Below are 16,179 nucleotides of genomic sequence, written 5' to 3' on the forward strand. Positions count from 1 at the left end.
CGACACAATCAAGAGGAGACAAGAAGAAACTGAGCATCAAATGACGCAATCAAGGTTCAGACTCTGTCTCTGTCTCTCTTTCCTCTTCTTTATTTATCTTCCAGGAGGTTCCAAAAAATGTAAGTACCATTTTAATTTTTGAAAGATAAATCTTTTTTATGGCATCAAATTTTGATATTTTCTTCTCATAGAAGTCAAAATAATAATGAGATTAATTGATTTACGTACAAAAGTAGAGCAGTTTTTTTGGAGCTGATTTATTCCACCCTTTGGTTGGTTTTAAACTTTTATGGTGAGTAAAAGAAGTCCCCTCACACTGTACTTTCACATACACTGGTACGGAAGAGTGCTGTGAATCACTCTTTACTCTGCTTTTCCTCCAGTCCAGCTCTTTCATCGCAGTGGCAGGTTAGCCAAGTGACGAACTGTTGTTTATTTGCAGCATAGAAACATAGAAAAATGAGAGTCTGCCCATTCTTACCAACTATTATCCCTTCTTCTCTCTTAGAGATCCTGTATACTTGTCCCTCCACTGGGAGGCCATTCCACACATCCACCATTTTTTCCGTAAAGTGTTTCCTTAGGTTACCCCTGAATCTATCCCCTTTCACCTTCATCCTATGCCCCCTCATTCCAGAGACTTGCCTTGAGTGCATTCATGCCATGGAGGTATTTAAACATCTCTATCATGTCTTCTCTCTCCCACCTCTTCTTCAAAGTATACATTTTGAGATCTTTAAGTCTCTCCCCATACGCTTTAAGAGAAAGGTCACTGATCATTTTAGTTGCCACCATGTAGACCAGCTCTGTCCTTTCGATATCTTTTGGAAGGTGGTCTACAGAATTGGCATGGAGCCAGGCAGTGGTGTACCAAGGGCGGGGCAGTGGGTGCAGTCCGCCCTGGATGCACATTGCAAGGGGGTGCAGGGAGCCGGTTCCCTGCTCCCTCTAGCATTAATTCCTGTTCAGGGGCGGGGAACCGGCAGAGCCGACAACCATGGAGGATGTAATGGGTCAGTTCAGCAAGCTGAAGAGTAGTAAATCACCGGGACCTGATGGTATTCATCCCAGAGTATTAATAGAACTAAAAAATGAACTTGCGGAGCTACTGTTAGAAATATGCAATCTGTCCCTAAAATCGAGTGTAATACCGGAAGACTGGAGGGTAGCCAATGTTACTCCGATTTTTAAGAAAGGTTCCAGAGGAGATCCGGGAAATTATAGACCGGTGAGTCTGACGTCGGTGCCGGGCAAGATGGTGGAGGCTATTATTAAGAATAAAATTGCAGAGCATATACAAAAACATGGACTGATGAGACAAAGTCAGCACGGATTTAGTGAAGGGAAGTCTTGCCTCACCAATCTAATGCATTTTTTTGAGGGGGTAAGCAAACATGTGGACAATGGGGAGCCGGTTGATATTGTATATCTGGATTTTCAGAAGGCGTTTGACAAAGTGCCGCACGAAAGACTCCTGAAGAAATTGCAGAGTCATGGAATCGGAGGTAGGGTATTATTATGGATTAAGAACTGGTTGAAAGATAGGAAGCAGAGAGTAGGATTGCGTGGCCAGTATTCTCAGTGGAGGAGGGTAGTTAGTGGGGTCCCGCAAGGGTCTGTGCTGGGTCCGTTGCTTTTTAATGTATTTATAAATGACCTAGAGATGGGAATAACTAGTGAGGTAATTAAATTCGCCGATGACACAAAATTATTCAGGGTCGTCAAGTCGCAGGAGGAATGTGAACGATTACAGGAGGACCTTGCGAGACTGGGAGAATGGGCGTGCAAGTGGCAGATGAAGTTCAATGTTGACAAGTGCAAAGTGATGCATGTGGGTAAGAGGAACCCGAATTATAGCTACGTCTTGCAAGGTTCCGCGTTAGGAGTTACGGATCAAGAAAGGGATCTGGGTGTCGTCGTCGATGATACGCTGAAACCTTCTGCTCAGTGTGCTGCTGCGGCTAGGAAAGCGAATAGAATGTTGGGTGTTATTAGGAAGGGTATGGAGTCCAGGTGTGCGGATGTTATAATGCCGTTGTATCGCTCCATGGTGCGACCGCACCTGGAGTATTGTGTTCAGTACTGGTCTCCGTATCTCAAAAAAGATATAGTAGAATTGGAAAAGGTACAGCGAAGGGCGACGAAAATGATAGTGGGGATGGGACGACTTTCCTATGAAGAGAGGCTGAGAAGGCTAGGGCTTTTCAGCTTGGAGAAGAGACGGCTGAGGGGAGATATGATAGAAGTGTATAAAATAATGAGTGGAATGGATCGGGTGGATGTGAAGCGACTGTTCACGCTATCCAAAAATACTAGGACTAGAGGGCATGAGTTGAAGCTACAGTGTGGTAAATTTAAAACGAATCGGAGAAAATTTTTCTTCACCCAACGTGTAATTAGACTCTGGAATTCATTGCCGGAGAACGTGGTACGGGCGGTTAGCTTGACGGAGTTTAAAAAGGGGTTAGATAGATTCCTAAAGGACAAGTCCATAGACCGCTATTAAATGGACTTGGAAAAATTCCGCATTTTTAGGTATAACTTGTCTGGAATGTTTTTACGTTTGGGGAGCGTGCCAGGTGCCCTTGACCTGGATTGGCCACTGTCGGTGACAGGATGCTGGGCTAGATGGACCTTTGGTCTTTCCCAGTATGGCACTACTTATGTACTTATGTACATTGCAGCTGCTCTCTACACCCCCAGGAGGTAAGAGCGATGCACTTGGGGGTGATGCGCAGTGGGGGGGGGGGGGGGGGTGGCATGATTTGTGGGGGGAGGAGTGATGTTCTGGGTATGTTGTGATTTGTGGGGGTGATGCACCAGGGGGCACACAGCGGTGATCCACCCCGGGTAGCAGCCGACCTAGGAACACCACTGGAGCCAGGGCATACTTAAGTCACATCCTGATTGTTACTTGGGACTAGTGTCCTGCAGGGCCGCCGAGAGAGGGGGCAGGGGGGACAAAATTCCACGGGCCTCCAAGGGGGGCCCGGCACCGAAGTCCCCTCCACCCGCCTCCCTCCGTCCACCACCGGGCCAGGCCCCCCTGAATTAAATCATAGCACCTCACCTCAACCTCGCTCCGTGTGAAAGAAGCGCAGCAGCGGCAGTCTGCAGATCGCCTCCCTTCGGGCCTCCCCTTCTTGTGTCCTGCCCTCGCGCAAGTTACGTCAGACGAGGGCGGGACACAGGGAGGGAAGGACTGAAGTGAGGCAATCTGCAGACTGCCGCTGCTGCGCTTCTTTCACACGGAGCGAGGTCGAGGTGAGGCGCTATGAATTTAATTCAGGGGGACCCGGCCCGATGGTGGACGGATGGGGGCTGGTGGAGGGGGGGCAGCGACAACAACGGCCTTGGGGGGGGCGGCAGCAGCGGGGGTAGGGCCCCGGGGGTGGCCTTGCCCTGGGCCCGGCCGAGTCTCTCGACGGCCCTGGTGTCCTGTTAGCTGAATAAGTCCTTTTGCATATTGGACCCTTAATATTTATATATAAAACATAAATGGGGAGGGGAGCAAGAGAAGAAGGCATAAGCAAAGCATCATTTAGAGCTATATTCAGTAAATGGTGCTCAAAAATCAGCGCCAAAAAAATCAGCATTTACACCTACGCTCAATTTGGGTGCACATCCCCAGTATTCCATAACGCTACGTGCAAATTTTATGAATTCCCCTGACCCGCCCATCATTTCCCATGGCCATTCCTCCTTTTGGGTTGCTCAATGGGATTTGGGGGTACATTGTTATAGAATAGCGTGTAGCAAGATGTGTACCCAACTAAATTGGCTAACGAGCCAATTAATGCTAACTAGCACCCAGTTATTGGCATTAATTCAAATTTAATTCAGATCACTTCTTGTATACCGCTACTATCCCCTTTACAGGGTTCAGTGCGGTTTACATTCCAGGTGAGACAAAAGCAAACAGTGTTAGTGTGAGGTATGAGAAACATTAGAGACCATTGGTTAGTTCGCTATTCAATTTAGTTGGGCCACACATCTTGGATAGGCACCCAGACATCCGTGCCCAATTTTGGGCGCCATATATAGAATCCGAGGTTAGTGCCTACTGGCTGCTGAAACCTCCACTCAGCCAGTAGACACCATGTCATAGTAGTCTGCTCAGAACAGTAACCCACAATTCAAAGCTAGCACGCTATGAAAGGCAGAAATGGACATCCATGCATATAATCAGAAGTGGATCACATTTTTGGAATTACCTGGGTGAGTTGTCAGCCCTCGACATAGCCCACAGCCCCATCCCCTACAAAAATGTTCTTTGTCTGTCTAATAGCTGAAGAATGGTCTAGTGATTAGACCAGAAAGCTAAAAAAACAAGCGAAGGAAGATTCAAATCCCATTTCTCCCAGTGATTCTCCTTGTAACTTTGGGCAAGACTCTTCCCCCTCTATCATGTCAGGTACTAACTTTGATTATAAACTCTCCTCAGTAGGTACCTGTCATGTAATTTGCATGGGATCGGAAAGGTGAGTAGTAGACATTCATTTCATACTGGGAATGAAACTCCTTAAGTTTCAGTGCTGGACATCCTTAAACTGTTTTTTTTTTCTCTCTACTCACCTGCTACACGTTCCTTGATTAATTATAAAGCTCAAACCACATTGATTGCCGGAACTTATGGTATGGTCTGATCAATGCGCATGAGCCATGGTACATCACATGTACCATGGCTCATGTGCGTTGATCTGATGTACACAAGGCTCATGTACATGAGTGATGTACCTTGAGATGTTCTAGAGTCTCTAAGAACCGAAGCTTGTTGAGTTGGTCTTCATTGCTGACCTTGATCCGGAGAACCTGGTCTCTACATAAGTACACAAAAATGATGGAAAATTAGCAGCCAATCAGCTCACTCCATTTCCTAAATTTTACTCTTTCGCGGCCCCCCCCCCCCCCCATTCTTTGTCAGGGAAATAGGGGGTCCAGTGCACTATCCCAGTACTGCAGTCACACACACAAAGAAACCCTCTCATCACACACTATTTTTCGCTTTCATTTACACTTCTGTGTTTCTTTTTATTTATTTTTTTTATTTTATTTGTTGCTTTTGTATCCCACATTTTCCCATCTATTTATTGAATGAAGTTGTTTTTTTTTTTAATTATTCAGAGATTTCTCTTCCCTGGTAGGTGTGTCAGGGCTTGCTGCCTCCTGACGACAGGATCACACCAAACTATGGCCCCCTTTTATCGAGCTGAGCTAGCGGCTGCCGGTGCGGTAATGCTGACACGGTTGCCGAGCGGCTTGATAAAAGGGGGTGTATAACTGCAAACTCCCCCTGCCCCGCCCACTTCACCACTGCCAACGAGAGGAAACGGTGGGCTGGGAGCAATTTCTGCACCTCTCAGGCCTTGGTACGACACTGTCTGAGGCTGCTGGAGCACAAGATATCTCTCAGCTTAATGTCTACTTCCAGCTTCCTCTGGAGGGAATGTCTCACAAGAACCACTTAAACATAACTATAGTAAGTGAAAGATATTTAGGAATGATTTAGATTTGCTATAGACAAGTGTTTGGAAAGCAGTCTGGATTATAAAAGTTTTCCCCTTCCCCCTTCCTTTTTCATGTCCCTATAACTTTTGAATTATAGGGAGCAATTTAATATCTTTATGCTACAAACAGTCACGCCGAAGGGTTTGAATGCAGAGATCGAATGGGCTTCTCTGAGTTAATATTATGTCCTTCCTACCACTGGTACCAGTGCAGGATAGATCTATGGCTGCTGGTGGAATGCCATGGGGGGGCGGGGTTATAAACGTCATTTAACAGCTGATATTTAATTGACCCGAAAAAACGCTAGCACCATCTTGGCTGATGATTAACTTTTGCTGAGCTGGCGCTGAGAAGACTACAGGGTGAGTCGGATAGATTTATATATCTAAAATTGAGTATTTTCTGGGCGTAGGTTCACTGCCGGAGTCTGGGGAAACTAGTAACCTTTTGGTTTGTGTATTGCAGGGGAATGTCCTTGAGACAGCCCATGTTTGGGCGAAATGTGCATGTCGGGCAGCTGATCCCCTGGGTCTCACAAATAAAACAAGCTTGAAAAAGATAAGTTAAAATATTTTGCTAACTATAAGAGGAGGTTATATATAAAGAACCGGTGAAGATGTTGATGTTTTATATATCGCTAAAGACCGAAATTGGTAGCGATTAACATCACTGAGGTTCTGGGGAAATCTGTATGATATGATCTGAAGATATAAAGTTCTAAATGTTTTGACTGGGTGTGATAAGAAGTTTGATTAAGTGTTAACTGAATCGTGACTGGATATCAAGAATCTGTGCTTAAGGTGGTGGAAATGAAAACGGTAACGGAATTAAAACATGTGTGGGATAAACATAAAGGAATCCTGTGCCGAGGGAATGGATCCTCAGAAGCTTAGCCGAGATTGGGTGGCAGAGCCAGTGGTGGCAGGCAGGGCTGGTGGTTGGGAGGCGGGGCTAGTGCTGGGCAGACTTATACGGTCTGTGCCGGGGCTGGTGGTTGGGAGGCGGGGAAAATGCTGGGCAGACTTATACAGTCTGTGCCAGAGCTGGTGGTGGGAGGCGGGGCTGGTGGTTGGGAGGCGGGGATAGTGCTGGGCAGACTTTTATGGTCTGTGCCAGAGCTGGTGGTGGGAGGCGGGGCTGGTGGTTGGGAGGCGGGGATAGTGCTGGGCAGACTTCTACGGTCTGTGCCTTGAAAAAGACAGGTACAAATCAAGGTCAGGTATACACAAAAAGTAGCACATATGAGTTTATCTTGTTGGGCAGACTGGATGGACCGTGCAGGTCTTTTTCTGCCGTCATCTACTGTGTTACTATGTTACTATGTAAATCCCTGCACTGAATGGGATAAACCCAGGACTGGATCAACCCTGACAGGCAAATCTGGATCCAGTTGAAAACCATATATAGGAATGAACCGTTGACATTACACAATCACTCAACCAACACATATTATCTCTCTATATAAAACGCAACTCCAACGTTCTAATGAAGCCTCTGTTAGCCAACATTCTAAAGTGAAGGGGGTGAGATCGCATTGTGTCTGCCCCGCCCACGCGTCAAACGTGATGACGTCGAGGGCGGAGCAATGACACTCAACCAATCGCAACGCTCGGCAGCGAAGCGTCAGGGAAGGAGGCGGCGCTCCCGACGTCTAGCCTTCCCTTCGCTGTGTTCCGCCTTCTTCTGACGTCAAGGATGATGTCAAAAGAAGGCGGAACACAGCGAAGGGAAACCTAGACGTCGGGAGCGCCGCCTCCTTCCCTGACGCTTCGCTGCCGGAACCGGCACGGAGGTAAATTTAAAAACAAGAAAAAAAAAAACAAAACAACCATGTTGGGGGGAGAGAAGAGGGTGGCCACTAAAGAACAACAATGGGAGCGGGAGGGCAGGGGAGAAACGACAGCATGGATGCGAAGGGGGGGGGGGGGAAGAAGAGGGCGGCCCAGGCTGGGACATGGGAGAGAGAGGAGCATGGATGCAATGGGGGTCATGAAAGGGAGACAGGGGACTTGCTGCAAAAGGATGAATGGAGGCGGCAGGGGACAGAGGAGCATGGATGGGCATGGATTGGGATGGCAGGGCTCAGGAAGAGAGGGCAATTGCTGGAAAGTGATGAATGGAGGGGGCAGGGGACAGAGGAGCATGGATGGGCATGGATTGGGAGGGCAGGACTCAGGGAGAGGGAAATTGCTGGATAGAGATGAATAGAGGGGACAGATGGGCATGGATGGAAATGGATTGCAGGGCAGGCCTCAGGGAGAGAGGGCAATTGCTGGATAGGGAAAAATGGAGGGGCCAGGTGACAGATGAGCATGGATGGGCATGGATTCGAAGGGCAGGACTCAGGGAGACGGGAATTGCTGGATAAGAATGAATGGAGGGGACAGATGGCCATGGATGGATATGGATTGCAGGGCAGGCCTCAGGCAGAGAGGGGAAATGCTGGATACGGATGAATGGAGGGGGCAGGGGACAGAGGAGCATGGATGGGCACACACACACACTCTCTATCACACTGTGTCTCACACACACACTCTCTATCACAATGTGTCTCACATACACACTTGCACACACTCTCATTCTCACACACACACTCTCTCACAAACACACTCTCTCTCTCACACACTCACACTTTCACTCTGACTCTCACAGTCACTCTCACATACACTCTCCCAAACATACACACTCCGAGGAAAACCTTGCTAGCGCCCGTTTCATTTGTGTCAGAAACGGGCCTTTTTTACTAGTATACCATAAACCTACTGAGTTAGATTCCAAGTTTATTAAAATTTGATATACAGCTCAAATGAATTTCTAGGCAGTTTACAATAAAAATAAACAATGTAAAAACTGGAAAAGAACAACAATGCTAGAGAAAGAAAAGAGAATAGAAAAACAGTACAGCAAACATCTTAAAAGACTCCAGAGAAGCAAAATCACAGGCACAGCAACATGAGGGGGGGGGGGGGGGGGGGAACAGGCCAAAAGCCACAATAAATAAATCAGCCTTTGTCTCTTAAAAGAGAGAATAGTTGCTTCCTGAGCTGGTAATTTGTTATTGTGTAACAATAAAGGAAAGGGTCTCCCAGAGCAATGGAAGAAAAAGCCCTAAGAAGCAGGGTCACTGAAAGAGATGGGCAAAAGATGGGATACCACCCAGGATGCCAGACCCAGAGCAGGAGTACCTGGATGTTTCACAGCCACCTGAAAATGAATATGTCCAAAACTGAACTCCTTATCTTCCCTCCTAAACCAACCTCTCCCCTTCCCCCATTCTCTATTTCTGTCGACAACACGCTCATTCTTCCTGTCTCGTCTGCTCGCAACCTTGGGGTCATCTTCGACTCCTCCCTCTCCTTCTCTGCCCATATTCAACAGATTGCTAAAACCTGTCGTTTCTTCCTTTATAACATCGCCAGAATTCGCCCTTTCCTTTCTGAACACGCTATCAGAACCCTCATCCACACTCTCATCACCTCTCGCTTAGACTACTGCAACTTGCTTCTCTCAGGTATTCCACTCAGCCATCTCTCTCCTCTTCAATCTGTTCAAAACCTGCCGCACGACTAATATTTCGCCAAAGTCGTTATGCACATATCAGCCCTCTCCTGAAATCACTTCACTGGCTCCCTATCCGTTTCCGTATACAATTCAAGCTCCTCTTGTTGACCTATAAGTGCATTCACTCTGCAGCTCCTCAGTACCTCTCCACTCTCATCTCTCCCTACACTCCTTCCCAGGAACTCCGTTCACTAGGCAAATCTCTCCTAATTGCACCCTTCTCCTCCATCGCTAACTCCAGACTCCGCTCCTTCTATCTCGCCGCACTTTATGCCTGGAATAGGCTTCCTGAGCCATTACGTCTAGCTCCATCCCTGGCTGCCTTCAAATCCAGGCTAAAGGCCTACCTGTTTGATGCTGCTTTCAACTCCTGACTTGTAACTTTTATCTTATCCTTATGTGTCCTTCTGTCTGTCCTTCCCTTGTCTTTCTTGGTCCTGTCTGTTTGTCCTGATTTAGATTGTAAGCTCTTTTGAGCAGGGACTGTCTTTCTTCTTCATGTTCAATTGTAAAGCGCTGCGTACGACTGGTAGCGCTATAGAAGTGATTTATAGTAGTAGAGTACCATGCAGCCGGCCACCATCTCTGTCGTTATGGCAGCAGAACTCAGTTCCTATGCAGCCACTTCTGCGTGGCCCAGAGTCTCAGTTCTTTGGCCAGCAGCGGTGTCACCATGGAAAGAAGATGCACCTACCATCCTGCCCTTTCTGCTGAGGGCACTGTGAAGTGTCATGATGCCTCTACCAAGGTAACACCAATTTCTCCTACAATTTCACTCTGACCTTTCTCAAATTCTAGAGGCAACACGCTCCATAAATAATACTGTTCATAGCATCAGTAATGCACAGCAGAGAGAATATGAGGATTAGGTAGCACCAGGGCTTTTTTTTGGAGAGGGTACTTGGGGGTACTGAGTACTGGCACCTTTTCTATTGTCTGCTAAAATTGACCCATGGTCCCCAAATTTTAATGAAAGCGCTCAGGCTCTACACACCAATTCGGCCTTGTCATAGATTCTGTGACTGGTTGCAGGGCGCCTGGCTATTGTGGGGTGGGTCCCTCAGTGATCACCCCGCCCCTGAAGGGTGGCCTGGCATTTGAGTACCGGCAACGTTTTTGCTAGAAAAAAACACACTGGGTAGCACCAATTATACTGTACTTTCTCCTCCCCCATTTATTGGGTACCATGCTCCACCCTCCCAAAATAATTACAAGAGGAAGCCCCCAAGAGTAGACTGAAAACATCTGTGCAATATGCCAACTTCTGAACTTCAAGGTAACTGGAAGCCCTCACACAGTTTGTTCAGGTGTCTATATGATAAGATTTGTCTATTAAATAGCATAACACAAAAGGCAGCCTTCATAGGCCTCTATGTGGAGAGAGCCCTAGTCATTATGCAACAGTGACACCCACTGGCCAAGATTAGGGTCCATGATTGCAAAATCCCAGAAGGATCCCTGTTGCGTGGACCAGCCAAGGACTGTCACCACAGAGCGGACTAAACTAAGCTGGGAGGAGATATGAAATGGGGGGGGGGGGGGGGAGTTTCAAATGAAAGCTCGTGGTGTTCATTTCCAGTCTGGCTCTTTCTCCTTGCTGGAAGACCAAGCAAGGAGGAGGAGGAAACTGCAGGGTCAAATAAAACAATAAAAAATACTATAAAACATGTGTTAGTAAAAGGCATTTGTGACTCACCCGTAAAATGTTTCCTGGCAGCAGACTGCCCCAATGAGGGTAAGAAAGAACAGAAGTAGCTCCATGGTCATAGCATAGATGTGGGAGAGTAATGGGCAGCAGGAGACGTATTTATATGGGTTGCAACAGGTCAGGAATCCAGGTGCACAGATGGGCCCATTCCCACACACACCCATATCCATCTCAAGGTGATCTAGAAATAGAGGCCACTGGGGTGGTTTTCTATTCTGAAGGAATAAGGATCACACATTACTGCAAGACTAGAGGTACTGAGATAGGTAGCAGGGTGATACATGTTAAAATGTATTAGACATCTCCATGATTCATCACTTGCTACAGAGGTCACTCCGCAGGCAGGAGACTCCCAGACAGTCGTAAGGCCAGATGTTCTATGATGTCCACCAGAACGTAGCTGCATGGGGGCCCTCTTGTGTTGGCCCCCTGCACTGCAGGGGCTGCCTGAGCAAACTTTACACCACAGATGTGCACATTTATCCCCTCGTTCTATAAAGTTGGGCATGACTGTGCAGTCTTTCAGAACAGTGTGCTCTACTGCCTGACAGAGCACACATTATTTGCACATGTGCAATGGTTCACATGTAAGCATACTATCGAGAAATAGTGCGCTGTTCTGAAAAAGCTTGCATTCTGGACATCACACAAAAAAAGACATTTCCCCCTGGATTCTACATATGGCACCAAAATTTGCATGTGGATCAAAAAAGTGCACACAAACCAGCTTATAATCGAAAGTAATCGCCGGCTATTTCCCGACACAAATCGGGATATGGCCGGCGATTTCGTAAAAGCGGCGAAAAGCATATATTCGAAAGCTACATTTGTGATAGCTTTGCTGCTTTCCCTTCGCCTCGCCGGCGAAAGTTCAAAGGGGCGTGTTGGCGGCGAAGCGAAGGCGGGACATGGGCAGGCTTGGGCGTGGCTACCAGATGGCCGGCTTTCGCGGATAATGGAAAAATAAAACCCGGCGATAAGCAGTATTTCGCCGGGTTTACTTGGTCCTTTTATTTTCATGACCAAGCCTCAAAAAGGTGCCCCAACTGACCAGATGACCACTGGAGGGAATGGGGGATGACATCCCCTTACTCCCCCAGTGGTCGCCAACCCCCTCCCACACTAAAATTATTAAAATACAAACCTTTTTTGCCAGCCTGTATGCCAGCCTCAAATGTCATACCCAGCACCCAGACAGCAGTATGCAGGTCCCTGGAACAGTTGTTGTTGGTTGCAGTGGACTGCAGAAAGGCAGAGCCAGGCCCATCCCCCCCTACCTGTTCCACTTGTGGTGGGTAATGTTGAGCCCTCCCAAACCCCCCAAAACCCACTGTACCCACATGTAGGTGCCCCCCTTCAGCCCTTAGGGCTAGGGTAATGGTGCACACTTGTGGGCAGTTGGTTTTGGGGGGGATTTGGGGGACTCAGCACACAAGGGAAGGGTGCTATGCACCTGGAAGCTAATTTGGTTGTTTATAAAAGATGTTTGAAGTGCCCCCTAGGGTGCCCGGTTGGTGTCCTGGCATGTGAGGGGGACCATTGCACTACAAATGCTGGCTCCTCCCACGGCCAAATGCCTTGGATTTCACCGGGTTTGAGATCGCCGGCAGTTTTTTCCATTATTGCGGAAAAACAAAAGTGGCGATCTCAAACCCGGCGAAATCCAAGGCATTTTGCCGGCCCACACCGTATTATCGAAAAAAAAAGATGGCCGGCCATCTTTTTTGAAAAAACGGTTCCGGCCAGCTGTTGCGCCGCCGCCAAAATAGATCGCCGGCGACCTATTTCGCCGGCGACGTTTGATTATTCCCCTCAAAGTGAATTAGCTAACAAGCTATCAACTAGCAATCGATCGATGTTAACAATCATTGCAGTTAATCAGCATTAATTAAATTTTGCGAATGCATTTTCCTACATGTTCTTCTATAACATGAAAACGGTAACGGAATTCAAACATGCGTGGGATATGCATAAAGGAATCCTGTGCAGAAGGAATGGATCCTCAGAAGCTTAGCCGAAATTGAAGCTTAGCCGAAATTGGGTGGCGGAGCAGGTGGGGGGAAGAGGGGTTGGTGGTTGGGAGGTGAGGATGGTGGAGGGCAGACTTGTACGGTCTGTGCCGGGGCCGGTGGTGGGAGGTGGGACTGGTGGTTGGGAGGCGGGAAGTACTGCTGCGCAGACTTGTACGGTCTGTGCCCTGAACAAGGCAGGTACAAATCAAGGTAAGGTTTACACATATGTTTGTCTTGTTGGGCAGACTGGATGGACCGTGCAGGTCTTTTTCTGCCATCATCTACTATGTTACTCCGTCAGGAATCTGTCCAAACCCCCTTTAAATTCCGTAAGGCCAGCTGCTGTCACTACATTCTCTGGCAACGAGTTCTAGAGTCTAACTACACGCTGAGTAAAGAAAAACTTTCTCCTATTTGTTTTATATCTACCATCTTCTAGCTTCATCTTGTGTCCCCTGGTTATATTATTTTTTGAAAGTGTAAACAAACGCTTCACATCTGTCCGCTCTACTCTGCTCATTATCTTGTAGACTTCTATCATATCACCCCATAGCCACCTTTTCTCCAAGCTGAAGAGCCCTAACCATCTTAGCCTTTCCTCATAGGGAAGTCGTTCCATCCCTTTTATAATTTTTGTCGCCCTTCTCTGCACCTTCTCCAATTCTTTTATATCTTTTTTGAGATGCGGCGACCAGAATTGGGCACAATATTCGCGGTGTAGTAGCACCATGGAGCGATACAACGGCATTATAACATTCTCGTGTTTGTTTTCCATCCCTTTCCTAATAATACTCAACATTCTGTGCGCTTTCTTAGCCGCCGCAGCACACTGAGCAGAAGTTTCCATAGTCTTATTAACGATGAATCCCAGATCCCTTTCTAGGTCTGTGATTCCTAACGCGGAACCTTGCATGACATAGCTGTAATTCGGGTTCCTCTTACCCACATGCATCACTTTGCACTTGTCAACACTGAACTTCATCTGCCACTTGGATGCCCAATCCCTCAGTCTCACGAGGTCCTCCTGTAATCTTTCACACTCCTCCTGCGACTTGATGACCCTGAATAACTTTGTGTCATCTGCGAATTTAATTACCTCACTAGTTACTCTCATTTCTAGGTCATTTATAAATATGTTAAAAAGCAGCGGTCCCAGCACAGACCCCTGAGGGACCCCACTAACTACCCTTCTCCATTGAGAATACTGACCATTCAATCCTACTCTCTGATTCCTATCCTTCAACCAGCTCTTAATCCATAGTAATACCCTACCTCCGATCCCGTGACTCCCCAGTTTCCTCTGGAGTCTTTCATGAGGCACTTTGTCAAACGCCTTCTGAAAATCCAGATACACAATATCCACTGGCTCCCCACTGTCTTACCACCATTGACCTAGCGATAAGGTCTCATACACTACCCATGTGGTAAGCATGCAGCGCGTGCCAACTGCTGTTTACCACCGAGTAAGCAGCCTGCAGTAGAAAATAGAAAATTATTTTCTACTGTGGGATTCGGAGCATGCCAAATTCAGAATTACCACCCTGCTCACATGCTAGCCGGACAGTAGCACCAATTTGGCACACGTTGTACGCACGTAGGCCCTCACAAGCCTTTGTAAAAGGGCCCCTCAAAGCGCTATTCTGTAAAGAACGCTCAAATCGGAGCACTCTTCCTATATAATAATTCTCACCTCCAGCGTTCTGACTTGCCTGGGACCATGGCTCATTCCGAGTTGGTCTGCTAGGCTCCATAGATCAGGCTGACATCACCGTAGCCATTATGATGTCAACTTCAGAACCCGGGGGGGGGGGGGGGGGGAAACATGCCTTACAGCTGATCCATGTCCAGAGGAGGGTCGCTGGACATGGGTGGCTGGAGGGGGGGGCAGGGGAGAGAGGAGGGTCGCTGGACATGGGTGGGTGCAGGGGGAGAGGAGGGTCGATGGGCATGGGTGGCTGCAGGGGGAGAGGAGGGTCGCTGGACATGGGTGGCTGCAGGGGAGCCGAGGAAAACCTTGCTAGTGCCCGTTTCATTTGTGTCAGAAATGGGCCTTTTTTACTAGTTATAGAATATTTCTCCACGCTGATTTTTTCTGGCATCCAAATTTGGGTGCCATTTACTGAATCCAGTCCTTTGTGGTTTTTCCTGCTCATTTTTATTTGCCAACAAATGTATTTTTAATGTATTTATAAATGACCTAGAGATGGGAATAACTAGTGAGGTAATTAAATTCGCCGATGACACAAAATTATTCAGGGTCGTCAAGTCGCAGGAGGAATGTGAACGATTACAGGAGGACCTTGCGAGACTGGGAGAATGGGCGTGCAAGTGGCAGATGAAGTTCAATGTTGACAAGTGCAAAGTGATGCATGTGGGTAAGAGGAACCCGAATTATAGCTACGTCTTGCAAGGTTCCGCGTTAGGAGTTACGGATCAAGAAAGGGATCTGGGTGTCGTCGTCGATGATACGCTGAAACCTTCTGCTCAGTGTGCTGCTGCGGCTAGGAAAGCGAATAGAATGTTGGGTGTTATTAAGAAGGGTATGGAGTCCAGGTGTGCGGATGTTATAATGCCGTTGTATCGCTCCATGGTGCGACCGCACCTGGAGTATTGTGTTCAGTACTGGTCTCCGTATCTCAAAAAAGATATAGTAGAATTGGAAAAGGTACAGCGAAGGGCGACGAAAATGATAGTGGGGATGGGACGACTTTCCTATGAAGAGAGGCTGAGAAGGCTAGGGCTTTTCAGCTTGGAGAAGAGACGGCTGAGGGGAGATATGATAGAAGTGTATAAAATAATGAGTGGAATGGATCGGGTGGATGTGAAGCGACTGTTCACGCTATCCAAAAATACTAGGACTAGAGGGCATGAGTTGAAGCTACAGTGTGGTAAATTTAAAACGAATCGGAGAAAATTTTTCTTCACCCAACGTGTAATTAGACTCTGGAATTCATTGCCGGAGAACGTGGTACGGGCGGTTAGCTTGACGGAGTTTAAAAAGGGGTTAGATAGATTCCTAAAGGACAAGTCCATAGACCGCTATTAAATGGACTGGAAAAATTCCTCATTTTTAGGTACAACTTGTCTGGAATGTTTTTACGTTTGGGGAGCGTGCCAGGTGCCCTTGACCTGGATTGGCCACTGTCGGTGACAGGATGCTGGGCTAGATGGACCTTTGGTCTTTCCCAGTATGGCACTACTTATGTACTTATGTACTTATCATTGGCATTCCCTATATCATGTCAAGCAAATGGGCAACCCTAATGAATATGCAAACAAGGGAGGAGGTAGGTATGCAAATCTCTTTCATGGGATATGCATTAGGGATATCCTGACAACCTGACCATTGGTGGTCCTCAAGAACAGAGAGTGAAGACCAAGGCTCAAAGA

At 47.4% G+C, this 16,179-nt stretch overlaps 1 protein-coding gene across 1 annotated transcript in view; it reads right to left on the reverse strand.

Moving 5' to 3' along the window:
- The window catches only part of CPA2 (carboxypeptidase A2), a 31,005-nt gene extending 20,175 nt beyond the window's left edge, over positions 1–10,830 (reverse strand). Inside the window, exons 1-2 of the mRNA XM_030216386.1 lie at positions 10,766–10,830; positions 4,738–4,819 (exon numbers count right to left, since the gene is read on the reverse strand). Coding sequence (XP_030072246.1) covers positions 4,738–4,819; positions 10,766–10,830 — 147 coding nt within the window. The remainder of the gene's footprint in view (positions 1–4,737; positions 4,820–10,765) is intronic.
- Between the last annotated feature and the right edge of the window lie 5,349 nt (positions 10,831–16,179).

Source organism: Microcaecilia unicolor, chromosome 10 (assembly GCF_901765095.1).
Source record: "Microcaecilia unicolor chromosome 10, aMicUni1.1, whole genome shotgun sequence".
Classification (NCBI taxonomy): domain Eukaryota; kingdom Metazoa; phylum Chordata; class Amphibia; order Gymnophiona; family Siphonopidae; genus Microcaecilia; species Microcaecilia unicolor.